This window comes from Nansenia antarctica, assembly GCF_963989245.1.
Source record: "Nansenia antarctica genome assembly, chromosome: 8".
NCBI classification, from domain to species: domain Eukaryota; kingdom Metazoa; phylum Chordata; class Actinopteri; order Argentiniformes; family Microstomatidae; genus Nansenia; species Nansenia antarctica.
In genome coordinates, this window is record NC_137678.1 from 52200088 (window position 1) to 52219790 (window position 19703).

Below are 19703 nucleotides of genomic sequence, written 5' to 3' on the forward strand. Positions count from 1 at the left end.
AGTCCCACATATAGCGGCTATAATGTCCGAATAGAGAATCTACCACCACCTAAAGAATGCTTATTGTACTTTGTATTGTATTTTCGCTTGCTCATTTTCCTTGTGTCTCGCTGCCTACGTGTGACGTCAAAGTCATGTTGCTATTGGATACGGCTAACTATGTATATATTTTTTAATATAGGCCTATATATTAAAATTAAGGTTGACACAATGAAGGGCCACTTATTTTCTTTGTTTTATATTTTTTTAAATTATAAAAAAAGAAAAGAAAAAAAGAAGTTTGGATCCAATGTTAGGGGGCCCCCTAGTGGCTGGGGCCCCCCCGCGGTGCGTCGCTTGCGGGCCCGTCCGCTACGCCACTGGCAAAGATATAACATGTTCTTTTACTCACAGGGGTCAAATGACCCCCTCTTGACTGATTAAGTGTTAAGGAGGAAGAAAACAGAAGGAGGCGATCAGGTCAGTGAGAGAGAGAAAGGTAGCGTCTCACCCTGGCAGTCGCCACCGTCCCAGTCGCAGGCTGAGTTGTTGCAGGCCTTGTCACAGTAGCCGTCTTTGATCCAGGAGCCAGGGCAGCCCTCAGCACAGTTGGGGACAGGCCAGGTGAGGTACACCTGAGGGGACAGGAGACAGGTGAGGGGACAGGCCAGGTGAGGTACACCTGAGGGGACAGGTGACAGGTAAGGGGACAGGCCAGGTGAGGTACACCTGAGGGGACAGGTGACAGGTGAGGGGACAGGCCATGTGAGGTACACCTGAGGGGACAGGAGACAGGTGAGGGGACAGGCCAGGTGAGGTACACCTGAGGGGACAGGTGACAGGTGAGGGGACAGGCCAGGTGAGGTACACCTGAGGGGACAGGAGACAGGTGAGGGGACAGGCCAGGTGAGGTACACCTGAGGGGACAGGAGACCGGTAAGGGGACAGGCCAGGTGAGGTACACCTGAGGGGACAGGTGACAGGTAAGGGGACAGGCCAGGTGAGGTACACCTGAGGGGACAGGAGACCGGTAAGGGGACAGGCCAGGTGAGGTACACCTGAGGGGACAGGAGGCAGGGAACCAGCAGCACACATTTGAGCTAAATGGACTGACTTACCGTATATATCGCCTTTATCCAAAGCGCTTTACAACGGCCTCTCATTCACCCCTTCACACTCACATTCACACACCAATGGCGGCAAGCTGCCATGCAAGGCGCCGGCCGGCCCGCTCACTGGGAGCAATTTGGGGTTCAGTGTCTTGCCCAAGGACACTACGACATGTGGCCAGCCGGGGCTCGAACCGCCGATCTGCCAACCTTGCGATCATTAGACGGCGGCTCTACCTCCTGCACCACAGCCGCCCCGCTAGAGAGCTAAAGAGCTAGAGAGCTTGTGAACATTGCTCATAGTACCAAAAGCAATTACAGACTTAAAAGAGCAGGGTGTGAGTTTGTTGGAAATCTGCCGCAGTAAATTCAATTCAACATCCTCCCTAATAATAATATAACACCCCCCCCCTAGATCCTGACCTTCTGTCCTTTGGAGTGGCTGAAGAAGTCGTCGGGCCACACGTCCTTGCCGAACATGACGTCATCGTTGAGGTAGATGAACTTCTGCGAGAGCCCCGGGATGCGGTGGATGTGGGTCTCTATAGCGGGGGAGCTGAAGGTGGGCAGGTGGGTCTCGTTCTGGAAGATATCCTACAGGAGAGGACAACAGGTGGCAGACGTTAGGCCTTATACCCTTCCTCCTAGACTAAGATGGCTGCTTTTATGATATGACCATATATATTAGTTTTGCTTTAGTTTTTTTTAACCATTTTGTCTACTTATCTTTTATTTCATGCCCTTTTGAGATTGTTCTTGTATAATGAAACCCGCTTTATGAATGTAATCAATTATAATAATAATAATAGTTCTTATTGGACCAGGCTACTTGTGCTATGCAACCGATGTTATAAGAACATCTAAAAAGGCAATCCTATGTCCTTATCAGATCCACCGAGAGCATTGAGGCTTTTAAAAAAACTAGTCAAAACACATCTCTTCTCCCTGGCCTTTGACCTGAGGTGCACTCTTTGCACTTTTATTTGTACTGCACCTTGCTTTTAGTGTATTTTATCTATTTTATCTGTTTTCTTTCATCTGTATTTTATCTCTTTTATTTATTCTCTTTTATCTGTTAAGCACTTTGGGCGGCTGTTGTCGTTGTAAATGTTGTGCTGTATAAATAGATGTCACTTACTTACTTACTTACTTACTTATACTAAACATATTGTTACACTGTATACAGGGCAGTGATGGGCTGTAGATCAAGTGTTGAGTATGCGCAGGGCAGGAGCGTGAGCTCAGGGGTCACCTGGTGCGTAACCACGGTGATGCGAGGGTTGTCCAGGTTCAGCCAGGACGGGATCTGGCCGTTGGTGACGATAAAGACGTGGCGCACCCAGGGGGCGTGTCTCTCCACCGAGCGCAGGGAGTAGCGCAGCTCCTCGTTGTCCTCGAAGCGGCTGGCGGAGACGTCCTCATCCTGCTTAGACTAGAGGGCAGAGGGGGGGGGGGGGGGGGAGGGGGGGGTAGTTTTATATCAAATATACTGAGAATTGAAGTCTGTATCTCTAAATTCTGGGAAATCGTGGCTAACAGTTCAGTCTGCCTGGGGACCGTGCCAACGACTGGTTGCACAATAACTTGTATCGTGTCGTACTTACTAAAGTGTAGCGTTTCCTGTCACCATGTTTGTTGGCCAAGATTAGTGATCTCATCTGGGGTGTCGACTTTGTATATAAGGGCTGTGCTCAGAGAAGGAGGGGCTCAGAGAAGGAGGGGCTCAGAGAAGGAGGAGGGGCTCAGAGAAGGAGGAGGGGCTCAGAGAAGGAGGAGGGGCTCAGAGAAGGAGGAGGGGCTCAGAGAAGGAGGGGCTCAGAGAAGGAGGGGCTCAGAGAAGGAGGAGGGGCTCAGAGAAGGAGGGGCTCAGAGAAGGAGGGGGCTCAGAGAAGGAGGAGGGGCTCAGAGAAGGAGGAGGGGCTCAGAGAAGGAGGGGGGCTCAGAGAAGGAGGAGGGGCTCAGAGAAGGAGGAGGGGCTCAGAGAAGGAGGGGCTCAGAGAAGGAGGAGGGGCTCAGAGAAGGAGGGGCTCAGAGAAGGAGGGGCTCAGAGAAGGAGGAGGGGCTCAGAGAAGGAGGAGGGGCTCAGAGAAGGAGGGGGGGCTCAGAGAAGGAGGGGCTCAGAGAAGGAGGAGGGGCTGAGAGAAGGAGGGGCTCAGAGAAGGAGGGGCTCAGAGAAGGAGGAGGGGCTCAGAGAAGGAGGGGCTCAGAGAAGGAGGGGCTCAGAGAAGGAGGGGGCTCAGAGAAGGAGGAGGGGCTGAGAGAAGGAGGAGGGGCTCAGAGAAGGAGGGGCTCAGAGAAGGAGGAGGGGCTCAGAGAAGGAGGAGGGGCTCAGAGAAGGAGGAGGGGCTCAGAGAAGGAGGAGGGGCTCAGAGAAGGAGGGGCTGAGAGAAGGAGGAGGGGCTCAGAGAAGGAGGAGGGGCTCAGAGAAGGAGGGGGCTCTGGGGCTCTGGACTTTGCAAACTCGAGACTGCTCTCATGTGACTATATCAATAAAAGGCTTCAAGCTAAGTTGATCAATCTCCTTGTGTTCAATATTCAACATCAATAGAGAAGAAACCAGATGATTAAATCCACTATAGGGGGCGAGCTGTTAACATGCTCAGAGAGAGAGAGCACTACAGCATGTCATTGTGCTTGGTCCTCACTTTGTCATACAAACCGTTTGGCTGGGTATATACAGTGGGGGAAAGAAGGATTCAACATCAACAGAACATGAAATTCAGACCAGACGTTGGTATGAACTCAATAGAACTACACAGCTAAAGAAATGGGAACATTCCAATCCATTAAAAAAAAAGCTATGCGCAATAAAGTGGAATGACACAGGAAAAAGACATTGAACACAGTAAGAAAAGCACGAAACTAAGATGTCCAAACTTATGTCACTAATGAGTTCTCCTCCCTGTGCTAATTAGAATCAGCTGGGTTAGCGCACGTTGGCGGGTAAGTAGTTCCACTCTTTGAAAAAGGGTTTCCCCACATCTGAATGTAAGTAAACAAATCTGTTGTCACCAAGACCCTTTTGCTAGCCTATCAGCCCAATAGAGCTCTCAGGTCTTCTGAAGAGAGGTTTACCTGTGTGATGGCGCTGAGGTCCCAGAACAGGTAGGCAGGGCTGACCGTCAGCTCCTTCCCCTCCAGGGTCAGGTTCTTCTTGGCCTGCTGGGTCAGATCAGTGAAGTCCTGGGGGCTGTTCAGGTGGAGCAGGGCGATGCTGGCCTCCGAGTACAACTGGAACTGAGGAGGGTGGGGGGTGAGACAACCAAACGTGTCAGGGTGACAGCCAGGACACAAGACAGCTCGATGGAACGACTCAGCATAGCTCAGCAGAGCCGTGGCGCCGCGGGTAAAGAAAACACACACGTGTTTATTTGCAGCCAAAGGCCACAAAAGGCTGCGACAACAGAAGGGGAAGCTTACTGCAGACGCTGCCGTGGTTACGAGGTTACAGGACAGACGCTGCCGTGGTTACGAGGTTACAAGGCCGAGGCGGAAAAATTCGTAAATTGTCACTTCGGGTTTTCCCCTTCTGTCTCCAGGCAGGCGGAATTCCCAGTGGCAGCGATGACAGAGTGAGAGCCACCACATGGCCGCTGGCTGCTACACACACACACTAAACCTCAGCTGGGATCAAAGCAACCATGTTGACCTCTGACCTTCTCGGCCGTGCCCGGGTTTTAAAGGAGAGGCCAGATCAAAGCGGGGTTCCTCCCACACCTTCTGAAACATCACATTCAAGCACCTTTCAAGGACTTTCAAGACTCAATTCCCTCATATTCAAGGACCCAACACGGCGTAGTTTGAGACAGATCTAGATGAGAATTGATATAATATATAGGAACTATCCGCTCACAGACAACAACTAAAAAGAGAGGCTTGAATGTGTGAACACTAGATGGTCTCTTGCCTTCTCTACCACAGCACAGCAAAACAATATATTGTGAAATAATGTGTAAAGTGTAATGTGTAAATAATGTGTAAATAATGTGTAAAGTTAAGCAATACAGAGACTTGTTTACTAGTTGACGAGCTAAGTAAAAAAAAAAGTTGCGTGTGAGCGTGCTTGTCTACACAAGGGAGGGGAAGAGAATACGTTTGCTCTTCTGTGATGTCATCTATTTGGGGGACAGATGAAGGTGATTATCCTCTGATTTTAGGTATGCTAGACATGTGGCATCTCAGGAATGACTTTTTCCAACCATCTGTTTCCCGTCTCTGTCATCTCCTACTCTAAGCTTCCTAGAAAAGACACATTCCTCTAACCAGGAACCCAAACAACCCTGTGTGCCCAACCCTAACCCTGCCTCCTCTGTCACACCAGCCTCCCTCTCTCCCTGCCTCCCCTGTCAGACCAGCCTCCCTCTCACACCAGCCTCCCTCTCTCACCAGCCTCCCTCTCCTCTCACACCAGCCTCCCTCTCCTCTCACACCAGCCTCCCTCTCACACCAGCCTCCCTCTCACACCAGCCTCCCTCTCACACCAGCCTCCCTCTCCTCTCACACCAGCCTCCCTCTCTCACCAGCCTCCCTCTCCTCTCACACCAGCCTCCCTCTCTCACCAGCCTCCCTCTCCTCTCACACCAGCCTCCCTCTCTCACCAGCCTCCCTCTCCTCTCACACCAGCCTCCCTCTCACACCAGCCTCCCTCTCACACCAGCCTCCCTCTCACACCAGCCTCCCTCTCTCACCAGCCTCCCTCTCCTCTCACACCAGCCTCCCTCTCTCACCAGCCTCCCTCTCCTCTCACACCAGCCTCCCTCTCCTCTCACACCAGCCTCCCTCTCACACCAGCCTCCCTCTCCCTCTGCCTCCCCCTGTGTCACACCAGCCTTTTGTTTACTGTCCCTGGCCCACAGATGAGCCAGGGACAGTAAACCACAGGTCACATTGTCCTTTTTATTACAGCACACACGCACACGCACACGCACACGCACACGCACACACACACACACACACACACACACACACACACACACACACACACACACACACACACACACAAAGACAATGGTAAATGTGTTACTCAGAATGGTATTTCCAGTAACATTAACAATCCCATCCACACCTGCCTCTGCCTTTTAACCTTTAACCTTTAACCTTGCACCTGACCTGACACAACCCACACTGTGTCAACATTGTGACCACTGGGTTATTGGTAATACATGGGAACTGATATGGCCTATGTAGAGACTGATATGACCTATGATATGGCCTATGGCTTATACTTTAAATCTATATTATAGTTTTTCACCATCGTGAGGACAGGGCAAACATATACACATATCTTGATAGTTCATCTATCAAAATAGACCTTTAGCTGGCTTTCTCTGTGTACCACATGTACAAAAGAAGAGATTTGGTGAGAGGCCGCATTCTCATGTTATGCACCCAGATTGTGGAATGCACTGCCAGTTTACATTAGGGATGCAACCTCAGCACATTATGTTCAAGTCAAGACTAAAAAACCCATCTTTTTAATATTGCCTTTAAATGACCAAATCATTAAATTACGATTATATAATGATTGGAGCGATTGGTTTGCAGGAAAAGTGCTATACAAATAAAACGTTATTATTATTATTATCATCTGATGGCATGAAATACAATAAAGCCAGTCAAAGACAAAGACATACAGTCATGCAAATTGCAAAACATAAAACATGTAGGTGAAAACAAACAAGCACCAGCAGGGCGTTTATAGAGAATGTTCTAGGTGACAGGATGAGTCAGGGCGTTTATAGAGAATGTTCTAGGTGACAGGATGAGTCAGGGCGTTTATAGAGAATGTTCTAGGTGACAGGATGAGTCAGGGCGTTTATAGAGAATGTTCTAGGTGACAGGATGAGTCAGGGCGTGTATAGAGAATGTTCTAGGTGACAGGATGAGTCAGGGCGTTTATAGAGAATGTTCTAGGTGACAGGATGAGTCAGGGCGTTTATAGAGAATGTTCTAGGTGACAGGATGAGTCGCTGACAGGGAGTCGTGGGGCAGCTTTCATCACCACGGCGCTCAGTCGAACACCGTCTATAAATACAGACTCATCCCTGAACACTGCCCCTGTCTCTCCTAACCCCTCTTCCTCTCTGCATGCTGCTCATCCCTCTTTCACAGAATCATCCCCACGGCACCGAGAAGCACGCTGAAACTGGACCCCTGCATTGTCACTGTGTGAACCCCCCCCACCCAACACACACACACACACACACACACACACACACACACACACACACACACACACACACATGACACACTGGCACAACACCGCCAACCTGACCAAGAACCCCCCCCCCCCCTCCCACACACACACACACACACACACACACACACACACACACACACACACACACACACACCACCACCACTCTACTGGCAACACAACCCAACTCAGTGTTCAGTAGTGACAACAACCATCAGACCTAGGATGACACCGGGAGGGAGGGAGTGTGTGTGTGTGTGTGTGTGTGTGTGTGTGTGTGTGTGTGTGTGTGTGAGAGAGAGAGAGAGACAGAGAGAGAGAGGGACAGAGCAGGGAAGGTCAGTAAAAAGCCTGGTGACCTTTATGTGTGCTGCTTGGCGCCATGCCACCCCAAACAGTTGTTCTAATGTTAACCCCCCGCTGCCCCAGCTAGGGTTTCACCCTAATACCCCCGCTATTATCACATGGCCACAGGCCGCGCGCCAGACAGGCAGCAGCCTGCAGTGTTGCCAGATGGGATTGTTTTCCAGCCTAACCACAGTCTAAAAACAAAGAAAAAGCCCAGTGTGATCGTAAGTAGCCCAATTGGGGCTGGAATACGCCCAATCTGGCAACACAGGCAGCAGGACTGCACAGTGCTCACTCCACTATGGTTGCCAGGTGAACGAACACTCTATAACCCTCTCTACTCCATCAGAACTACATACGTCATATTGATGTTCATCTCAGGTACAGTATATCTCAAAAGTGAGTACACCCTTTAGATTTTTGCAAATATTCTGTTATATCCTTTCAGGGGATAACATTATCCTACTGAAACTTTGATATAACTTAAAGTAGTCAGTGTGCTGCTTGAATAACAGTATATATTTATTGTCCTTTGAAAATTACTCAGTACACAGCTGTTAATGTCTAAACAGCTGGCAACAAAAGTGAGTACACCCCATTCGTGAACATGTCCTAATTGTGCCCAATGATGTTGTTTTCCCGCCCTGGTGTCATGTGACTCGTTAGTGTTACAAGGATTCAGGTGTAAATGATAAGCAGGGCTGTTAAATTTGGTGTTTTGGGCACAATTCTCTCTGAATGCTGGACAACATGGCACCTCATGGCAAGGAACTCTCTGGGCAGCTGAAAAAAAGGATTATTGCGCTTCACAAAGATGGCCTTGGCTATAAGAAGATTGCCAACACCCTGAAAATGAGGTGCAGCACAGTGGCTAAGATCATACAGTGGTTTTCCAGGACAGGTTCCACTCGGAACAGGCCTCGCCAGGGTCTACCAAATAAGTTGAGTCCACGTGCTCAGCGTCATATCCAGAGGTTGGTTTCCAAAAATAGACGTGCGAGTGCTTCCAGCATTGCTGCAGAGGTTGCAGAAGTGGGATGTCAGCCTGTCAGTGCCCAGACCATACGCCGCACACTGCATCAAATCGGTTTGTATGGCCGTCGCCCCAGACAGAAGCCTCTTCTGAAACCGATGCATAAGAAAGCCCGCAAACAGTTTGCTGAAGACAATGAATCCAAGAACATGAGTTACTGGAACCATGTCCTGTGGTCTGATGAGACCAAAATAAACCTGTTTGGGTCAGATGGTGTCCGGCGTGTGTGGCGGCACCCTGGTGAGGAGTACCAAGACAAATGTGTTTTGCCTACAGTCAAGCATGGTGGTGGCAGCATCATGGTCTGGGGCTGCATGAGTGCTGCCGGCACTGGGGAGCTGCATTTCATTGAGGGACACATGAATTCCAATATATACTGTGACATCCTGCAGCAGAGCATGATCCCCTCTCTTCGGAAACTGGGCCGTTTTTTAGGGCAGTTTTCCAACATGATAATGACCCTAAAGACACCTCCAAGATGACAACGGCCTTGCTGAAGAAGCTGAAGGTTAAGGTGATGGACTGGCCAAGTATGTCTCCAGACCTAAACCCAATTGAGCACATGTGGGGCATCCTCAAGAGGAAGGTGGAGGAGTGCAAGGTGTCCAACATCCGTGGGCTCCGTGATGTCGTCATGGAGGAGTGGAAGAACATTCCAGAAGCAACCTGTGCAGCTCTGGTGAATTCCATGCCCAGGAGGGTTAAAGCAGTGCTAGATAACAATGGTGGTCACACAAAATATTGACACTTTGGGCACAATTTAGACATGTTCACTATGGGGTGTACTCACTTTTGTTGCCAGCTGTTTAGACATTAACAGCTGTGTACTGAGTAATTTTCAATGGACAATAAATATATACTGTTATTCAAGCAGCACACTGACTACTTTAAGTTATATCAAAGTTTCATTAAGATAGTGTTATCCCCTGAAAGGATATGACAGAATATTTGCAAAAATCTAAAGGGTGTACTCACTTTTGAGATATAGGCTGTGTTCGGAATAGCGTACTAGCATACTACTCATACTAGATATGACGTAGATTTTGAGTATGTAGTAGGTTCCGAAATATCATATGCGAGATTTGAGTATGCGAGAAATTTAGTAGGCGAGCAGTTACTTCCGGCAAATTTGAAGTCGGTTTGGATGGACACTATCTCGTCTCCTAATCCCCAAAATGCATTTCGCGTCCAGAGTTGCATCCAGGGTTGCCAGATGGGGCGGGTTACCGCCGAATGGGCTACTTGATTTTGAGTTTATAGAATCCCATCTGGCAACCCTGTGCGCTTTCAGCCTCGTCAAACTGCATCATTCATCAGAGCAATTGCGCGTCATCTCCCTGTCATCAGAACGAGCACGCCCCTTTTTGGGTGAAAGAAGAGTAGAAGTTTGAATGGCGGTCAATGGGAATTTCTGGTTTTTGCAACTTTAATTAAAAAAACGTATTGCTTTTTAGATATTAGATGCACAAATCCGATGGCCAGTTAGGCAAACTATTATATAGTGTAGTTTCCGATCAATGATCGACGTCGTTATATGGAGAAAAGTAATGAAATAGGCAGTGTGTCCTTTCAGTCTGCCTCCAGAGCAGTCATACGTCATCTCCCTGTCATCAGAACGATCACGTCCCCTGTTGGGTGCGAGAAGTGTAGAAGTTTGACTGGCGGTCAATGGGAATTTGTGGTCTTTGCTTTAATCCGATAAAATAAGAAAGCCGTATTGCTTTTTAGATATTAGGATAGCAAATCCGATGGCCAATCAGGCAGACAATTATATAGTGTCGTTGCCAATCAATGATCGACGTCGTTATATGGAGAAAATTAATGAAATAGGCAACGTGTGTCCTTTCAGTCTGCCTCCATCCATGTGGATGAACGACCCGACCCAATGGCCTGAGGTGTCATATCCTGACATATACAATTACCTTATTGAATCTCCAGGTAATGCATTTCTGACATCTTTCACTTTTGCTGTCGTTGAGATTTTATTTTTCTGTTTTGGTAGTCTGTACAATGTGACACTTGCCCTCCTCCACCGGCCCTAGTTTAGGACCTAGCTTGCTGTTCATTATTTTGAGGATAACTCATAGCTAGCTAGCTATAACGTCTTTATATATATATATACACATGTATACATACATATACTATATATACCATACAGGCTAAATACTGATTAACAGTTCATCACTTTGGCAAATGCATCATCTATGCCCATTGAACAGATTTATTAATGATCCTATCTTAAGAAAACTAATGTAACACTCTCATCTAGGGATTTACACGGCAAGTCAAATGAAGAACTACAAATCCCTGGAAGCACATAAGTTCTTCACCAGTGGCTGGGTGGATGTGGTACTGCACCACAAACCCTCTGCTGACATCACCGTTTTCAAGACCCAGGTCAAGCCATCATGGAGGGTCACTGATAAATCCCACAGCACTTGGGTTGCTGCTAAGAGTACTGGAGAGGTTAAAGCAGCTCACTGTGATTGCATGGCAGGGTAAGCTGACTGCATAACATAACAGTTTTAATCTCAATGCCATATCAAATTCTTTCAGAAGAAAATAAATGCTCATTGTATTCTATTTTATTCTAGACTGGGAGAAAGTTGTTCCCACGTCGGGGCACTTCTTTTTAAGTTAGAGGCATCTGTCCGCCTTGGCTACACAAGGACGGCACCAACCAGCATCGCCTGTGCCTGGAATAAAGTCTGTACCAAAAAGGTGGAGGCAGACATGGTGAAGGACATTACATTCTACACAGACAAGGCAAAAAGAAAGAGGGCTGTTGGAAAAAAGTGTGGGGTAGTTCCGAAGGCAAAAGAACAACATCAAAATCAGTTCCTTGATATGTTGTCTGCCACTGGAGCACATATGCGGACTCTTTCAGGCCAATGCCATGGTATGAAAATCTGTTAGGGTTTTCTGATGACCAAGTACTGGCAATAGAGGAAGAAACTAAAGACCAGGCAGAATGTTCAACTTGGCACCTGCAAAGAGTTGGGAGGGTGACAGGCACATCCGCGCACAGGGTACTACACACACCTCTTGAGAAACCCTCAAAATCACTTCTGAGAGATATTGTGCAGAAAGGGTCTCTGCAAAACCGTCTGACAACTCCAGGCATAGTTTGGGGTAGGGAACATGAAAAGGAGGCCATCGAAACATATAAGTATGCCCTAGGCCTAACAACAACATTCACAGCACAAACTGCAATCACCTTATCGAGTGAGGTATATACAGCCCACAAGAGCCTCAAGATTGGGAGGGCAGGCTTCCAAGTGTGCAAAGAGAAGCCCTACATTGGTGTAAGCTGTGATGCATACATATCATGTGATTGCTGTGGGAAAGGAGTGGTTGAGGCAAAGTGTCCCTTGAAATGGGCCAGTGATATTTCACCTGATCACTGGCCCACAGACAAGACAGGACATCTGGACACTTTGTTGTCGCTGAGGACCAACCACAGCTACTACACCCAGGTAATACAATACATAACACTTCACAAGGAATTTCATTTTCTGTGTTTGTGGCCGTTTTGGTGATTGTAGGGTGGTAGAGCTATGCTGTCCTTTTATTTTACAGGTGCAGATGCAGATGTATGTGTGCAAAACAACCTATGCAGACTTCATCACCTGGACCCCGAAGCAAACGGTCATCTTCCGTGTCCATCAAGATGAAGATTTTATTTGTAAGGCAGTGGACAACATCAGCCGTTTTTGGGCCAGGCACATCTACCCTCAGCTGGCAGGAACCTCAGTCACAGAAACAGAGCTGGAGCTTCAGGTACAACACACTTTGTTCAGAGACTGCAAATACATTGTCTGTCATGTAATATATGTAACATATGCCATACAAATATAGGTAAACCCAACACAATTAATCACAAATTATTTATTTGTAATTTCAGGAGATTGAGGTGGAGTCCACAGACAGTGCTGTCCCAGACACAGAACGAGAGCTTCAGGTAAAATACACACCATTTAAAACACTGCAATATGGAAAATACATAAATAATTAACATTTACAAATGTAACAATTTCTGTTAATTATGAGGTGCATGCCAACAGAATTGATCACCAATAATGTGTTTGCAATCTCAGGAGATTGAGGTGGAGTCCACAGACTGTGCAGTCCCAGAAGCAGAGCAGGAACTTCTGGTAGAACATACAGCATTCAAACACTGCATTGCAGTCATATGGAAATGCTTTTATAGTTCATATCTGTTTATATAGCATTTGCTACCATTTGCTGTTATGAGTTCATGAGGTTCATGGAAACATAATTAATCAAAAATGATTTATTTACATTCACAGGAGACTATGGTGGAGTCCACAGTCAGTGCAGGGTGGAGAGCAGTGCAGTAAGGTAGATTTTGGAAGATGAGGGAGCAAATAGTTGTCAAAAGACTGACTATGATGTGATTTACAGTAAATGTGACCTAAGCACCAGACACATTACGGTGTATGTTAAGTTGTAAGATTGTTCATATGAGCTCAAACAGAAAAGAGAGCAGGACTGATTAACTGGCTATACATCCCCCTGTCTGTTTTTATTTAACACAATGCTACCTGACATGTTGACCAAGGCAGCGCACACGTGTACTATCTTGTCAATTGTAGCTACATCCCTGTTCTCAATCTCATCCCGCAGGGACTTCACGAAGCAAAAAGGAAGCGGCCAACCCAGGATTTGGAATCTGCACTTCAGGACGCCAATCACACGTTCTGTAAAATACCAATAAGTCTTTTGATAATCTTTTTAGGAAAAACTTCTCATAACTTTACCCATGTTCTCAGTATTTGTCATAGCACTGTTATACAAATGGCTACAGTCATACGTTGTGCTGTGTTGTTGAATATTGGCAGGAGTTTCAATGAAATTGTTAATAATTTATAAATAAATATATATACTTGCCAATATGAATCCGAACTTTGGATTTTCTTCTGGACTCTTCCACGTCTTTGCCTGGAAGTTGTTTCCTGCCCTGAGTGAAGGCTGGGGTTAGGAGACTGGCACCAAGCAGGCCAAAGTCATCTTTAAGCGTAAAACCCCGGTCAGCCAAGATCTGAAACAAGGAATGCGATTGAATAGAGTAAGTCTATTGCTTTTAATGTTTGTGGTGAAACACTAATTTACACCTGTACATAATGAGTACAAAAAAATGTGTGTATGTGATGAACTGTTACAGTATAGTATACAATATGTAGAGTTCTACATTACCTGGTCCCCAGGATGGTGGTACAGTGGTGAAATGAAGCCAGATTCCCTCACTATCTTAACATCGGATGCTCTTCCACCCGAGCCTTTGGACAAGAAGGTGATGCTGCCTGCAGGACTACACGCAATCAAATATTTTACCGTAGTCCACTTCTTATAGCTGGAGTAAGATTTGGCCCTGTGGAAAAAACAAAGCATGGTTAGCATTCAGAAGTTACCTGGCCAAGTAATCATGAATTACATATTTGTTGGTGTCTTTACCTGGCTTTAAGCCCCTTTGGATGTACAATTTTGATTTCAAAACAATCAATGATTGATGTGAGGCGAGGAAATTTGGCCTTTATCGTTGGTGGTATGGTTTGTCTGATGCAATCCCTGTCAGGCCAGTGAATGAGGAAGGTGATCTTTGCATACAGAAGATTCAGCCAACGTTGGAATATGTGGCGGATGGTAGACTGTCGTTGGTCCAGTATTTGGCTCAGCAAAGCAATAGACGGATTCTGGCGTAGCTTGAGCAAACAGAGGAAAAGCTGGTCCTCGGTCGACAATCGAAAAACCTTAGGTGGTGACTTGATAAACTGAAGAAGGTAGCGATGTAGACAGTCAAACACTGCCCAGTCAAGCCCAGTCATGGCCCTGCATGCACTGTTGTTGCCTCGAACAGCATTCACAGACAATCGCTGCAATGCAGCATCACGTTCTCTTCTGGCCTCATCTCTCTCTCTCTTGAGATTGGCTACCTCTATGGCAATAGCAACCTGCTCCCTGTGCAAAACTGGCCTGTTGCTCAGTGTACCGTCCTCAGTGAGAGGTTGTTCAGTAGGCTCAGTGAGAGGTTCTTCAGTGGGCTCAGTGAGAGGTTCTTCTTCTGAAGGTGACCTTTGTTTTCTTTTGGCTGACAGGACCTTCCCATCATCACCAGCCTCTCTCTTCCTGGCATTTTTGTAGCGCCGTAATTTAACTCTGCCTTGAGTCAATTGCTGCCGATGTGGAAAAATAGATGGGACATAATCCGGATGACTACAATCATTCACATGGAATCCTGAAACCAGTAGAGTAAGTGTAAGCCAAATGCAGATACTCATTCAAAAGAACTTTATACAGCTTTGATTAAATGCACTCATCAAATGTAGTCATTAAGTATGCCAGCTGATACTTCACTCAATAGTCACCAATTCTAATTCTGGATTACAATTACCGTAATCACATTTCACAAGTAAATGATGTGTATTGCTGCAAAATGAACAATTACATGTATGGGTTAATTTAATCCATGATGATTCGATTCCCTATAGTTTTATTATCATGACATTAATGTCTAATGTCATGGTGATCCCAAGGACACCTCCACATGTGGCCATGTGGGGTTCACACCCGCCCTTTACCATGACATTGGTAGAGCCGGCGTCTGATCGCAAGGTCAGCAGATCGGCAATTTCAACCCTACATGGCCACATGTCGAGGTGTCCTTGGGCAAGACACTAAACCCCAAATTGCTCCCAATGAGCGGGCAGGTGCCTTGCATGGGTAGCTTGCCGCCATTTATGTGTGAATGAGAGGCCATTGTAAACCTAGCTACAGGCTAAAGCTACAAGCTACACGCTTTAACATAAATTGGGATTTCCTTGGCTTTTCAGTTTGTTTTATATTCCCTATATATATATGTTATATATTTCCCTTTCAATGCAGCATCAACATTCACTACTTTGACTTTTAACATTATAACTGTTGACTTCATTTAACATCATTAACTAACCTGTGATGAAGTGTTTGCCACAGACATACACGTATTGACTGGAAGGGTCCCACTGCTGACCACCTTCATCCTCTCTGCGGATGGCCTGAAGCCACAGATCTCTTCTTTTACTGTCCTTTGCTTTTTGGGGAAGTAAAGAAAATCGTAAATCTGGATTTTTTTTTATTGTTTGCCGTGCAAAACACTACACAGCAAGCCTTAGGCATGGTGACACTAAATTTTCCAATAAGGCGCCAACAGTTTTAAGCGGTCGCGTGATCGTTCTGATGACAGGGAGATGACGTATGACTGCTCTGGAGGCAGACTGAAAGGACACACTGCCTATTTCATTACTTTTCTCCATATAACGACGTCGATCATTGATCGGAAACCACACTATATAGAAGATCACCGGCGCCCCCCTCCCCTCTCTGGAAGAGCTGTACAACACACGCTGTCTCAGGAAGGCCTCCAAGATCTCCAGGGACCCAACCCACCCTGGGTACGAACACTTTACCCGGCTGCCCTCGAAAAGGCGGTTCAGGACCATGGCCGCAAGGACAAACAGACTGAAGAACAGCTTCTACCACAGGGCCGTCCAGGCCCTGAACACAGCAAAGACCTAGGTTCTGGGCCCTGGACAGTCTGGACGGATTGATGGCAGCTGCTGGACTGAAAAAATCAGGTGTAGTGCTGAGGCACAAATATGTACATTTCAAGCCTGCAAACTGCGACACTTTAAATAAATGTGCAATAACACTATGTGCAATATGACAACCCTAGTCGTCTATCTGTACAGTATAGTATAGTGGATAGTGTACATAGCCTTTATTTATGTAAACCAGCTCCTTCCCTTCTTGTGTTTTTTTTTTTAAAGTGTTTTTTTTTCTTTCCTAACACCAGGGGAGCCACCCCTCCTAAATTTCGTTGTTTGGTACCTGTACTGTAGCAATGACAATAAAGACCATTCATTCATTCATTCATTCATTCATTCATTCATTCATTCATTCATTCATTCATATAATAGTTTGCTTAACTGGCCATCGGATTTGTGCATCTAATATCTAAAAAGCAATACAGTTTTTTTATTGTATCGGATTAAAGTAGCAAAGACCAGAAATTCCCATTGACCGCCATTCAAACTTCTACTCTTCTATCACCCAAAAAGGGGCGTGGACATTACGGGAGGGGAAAGTACCCGGATGCGTTGCTCTGATGAATACAAACTTGTTGTCATCTGGCAGCTGTTGTTTACATTCAAACATTGTCAAACAAAACAATCGCGAGCGACCATGGCGGACAGAGAAGAGTACATACACTCATACAAATGTGAGTAACCAAAAATATATATAAAAAAAACATTTGAATTATTCATAATGAACGTATCTTTATTGTTGTTGAAATAGTATCTACCGCTCGACTTGCCTGCAAGCCCTACATAATGATAATCATTAGCTTAGTGGTTATCGAGTTGATAACAGCTAATAACATTGTAGCTAGCTAACGTTACTGTAGCTACAACAACCTGACCTGTCGTTATTAACGCCGTATTGTTGTTTCAAGGGACGGCTGAAGACACGGAGAGCATGATTCGGTGGAGGGGGGAGAATGATCACATATTTACCGGGAAGAGAAATGCTACCATCATTGGCTTTCAGTAAGAACATCACGTTTTATGTGTTGTCATTTTCATGTGCATACGGGTGAGAAAGTAGCACCAGCCATCAGCCATATGCTAGTAAAATGTTAAAGCGCGAGTTGAGTTTGCATTTCATGTACGAAAGGCGGTATATAAATGAAGCTTTACTTACTTACTAAAGTCGTTGGTAGATTTGATTTACCATTTAGTGACTGGTGAATTTTTAACAAATCTATAATCTGTGGGTGGTAGATTTTCACATACGTGCTTATCCCCTGTCAAAGGTTTATGCCAATGTTTGACCAATGTTATGGTTGTATAGGACATTCATCAAGGAGCATGGCCTGGAGGGCAGGGTGGAGGCTTTGTATCTCAAGAACAAATGGAATAACTTCAATAAGAAATATAAGGTAAGTTGAAATATCAAAATAATAATAATAATAATAATAATTCATTAGATTTATATAGCGCTTTTCCGAGGCTCAAAGACGCTGACAATATGGGAAAAACGGAAAACACAGAAACAACAAGCAACAGATAACATGAGCACATAGAACACAGAGTTAACGAACGGGGAAGGGGAGGTTGTATGCATGTCCATGGGGGGAGGGGGGTGGCAGGGTTAGGGGAGATGGTTAGGGATAGGGGAGGTTGTATGAAATGTTTAACTAAAAATGAAATGTTTAACTAAAAATGAAATGTTTAACTAAATAATGATCAATCTGATTACCCTTGTGTATGTTATTTTGTAGGAACTTTGTAGGAAGTTCCGGACAGGGGTCAGCACAGAGGGAGGAGAGGCCACTGCTGCTAGCTGGAAGTGGTTCGATGTCATGGATGAGGTGATGGGGCAAAGACCATCAATGACGCTAGATTCCCTCATCTCCTCATCTGTGGCGTCGACGTCAGCAGCAGCAGTGGTCTCTCCTCCAGAGGCAGAGGGTCCCACTCCGGCTCCCAAGAGGAAGCGGGAGTCTGAGTGGGTCTCTCTGTTTAGAGAGCATCAGGAGAAAGCGGTGGAGAAGGAAGAGAGAAGAGAAGAGAGGGAGGCGTTGAAGAGAGAGGAGCAGAGGGAGAGAGAAAGGAGAGAAGAGGGAGAGAGAAGGAGAGAAGAGGGAGAGAGAAGGAGAGAAGAGGGAGAGAGAAGGAGAGAAGAGGGAGAGAGAAGGAGAGAAGAGGGAGAGAGAAGAGAGAGGAAGGCGTTGAAGAGAGAGGAGCAGAGGGAGAGAGAAAGGAGAGAAGAGGGAGAGAGAAGGAGAGAAGAGGGAGAGAGAAGGAGAGAAGAGGGAGAGAGAAGGAGAGAAGAGGGAGAGAGAAGGAGAGAAGAGGGAGAGAGAAGAGAGAGGAAGGCGTTGAAGAGAGAGGAGCAGAGGGAGAGAGAAAGGAGAGAAGAGGGAGAGAGAAGGAGAGAAGAGGGAGAGAGAAGGAGAGAAGAGGGAGAGAGAAGAGAGAGGAAGGCGTTGAAGAGAGAGGAGCAGAGGGAGAGAGAAAGGAGAGAAGAGGGAGAGAGAAGGAGAGAAGAGGAAGAGAGAAGGAGAGAAGAGGGAGAGAGAAGGAGAGAAGAGGGAGAGAGAAGAGGGAGAGAGAAAGGAGAGAAGAGGGAGAGAGAAGGAGAGAAGAGAAGGAGAGAAGAGGAAGAGAGAAGAGAGAGGAAGGCGTTGAAGAGAGAGGAGCAGAGGGAGAGAGAAGGAGAGAAGAGGGAGAGAGAAGGAGAGAAGAGGGAGAGAGAAAGGACCGGGAATTCCGGATGTGAGGAGAGGAGAGAAAGAGAGGAGAGGAGAGAAAGTCAGGAGAGAGAGATGAGAAGTCAGGAGAGAGAGGAGAAGATGACCAATATGATGAAATCGTTATTTCCCCAAAAAATAAATTTGATTTGATCATTTTGATTTGCCGTCTTTCTTCTGTGATTATTTTAGAAAACTTGTGATGGGTTATGAATAGAACAGAGAACAGAGACAGTAATGACACAATAGTTTGATGATTAAACATGATTGATGATCTTAGACTGATGATTTATTCATGAGTCTGTCTGTTATGATTGTAATTTAAATGTTCTGCTATACAAGATTGTCATTTACATTTTCCTCACTTTCTCTCATCACAATATAGCCTATAGCCTACTGGGAGCTAGTAGTGAGCTAGCTAACATGTTAATGTAGGGCTGCTAACAAGTTAATGTAGGGCTACTCACTTCGGGGTGAAAAATCCTGTACATCTGAATCATTAATATCAGACGACAAGCTGAATGCCTCCGTCGTCTGATAAGAGGCATGTTGGTTGGATAAAGTTGTATTAGTAAATGGTCACTGATAAAAAGATGTTGGTGAGTGAAGCAGCAGCTGCTATCTCGTGAGGTAACGTGAGGTAATGTAAGCAGGAGCTGCTATCAATGGACCCAGGACGTCCCGTGAGGTGAGGTATATCATATATACAGTGGGGAGAACAAGTAT

The 19703-nt window shown here is 46.1% G+C and overlaps 1 protein-coding gene across 1 annotated transcript in view; it reads right to left on the bottom strand.

Moving 5' to 3' along the window:
• gnptab (N-acetylglucosamine-1-phosphate transferase subunits alpha and beta) overlaps positions 1-19703 on the bottom strand; it is a 61932-nt gene that overhangs the window by 19499 nt on the left and 22730 nt on the right. The window contains exons 8-11 of the mRNA XM_080537395.1: positions 4164-4325; positions 2341-2520; positions 1512-1682; positions 491-614 (exon numbers count right to left, since the gene is read on the bottom strand). Of these exons, the coding sequence (XP_080393521.1) occupies positions 491-614; positions 1512-1682; positions 2341-2520; positions 4164-4325 (637 nt within the window). The remainder of the gene's footprint in view (positions 1-490; positions 615-1511; positions 1683-2340; positions 2521-4163; positions 4326-19703) is intronic.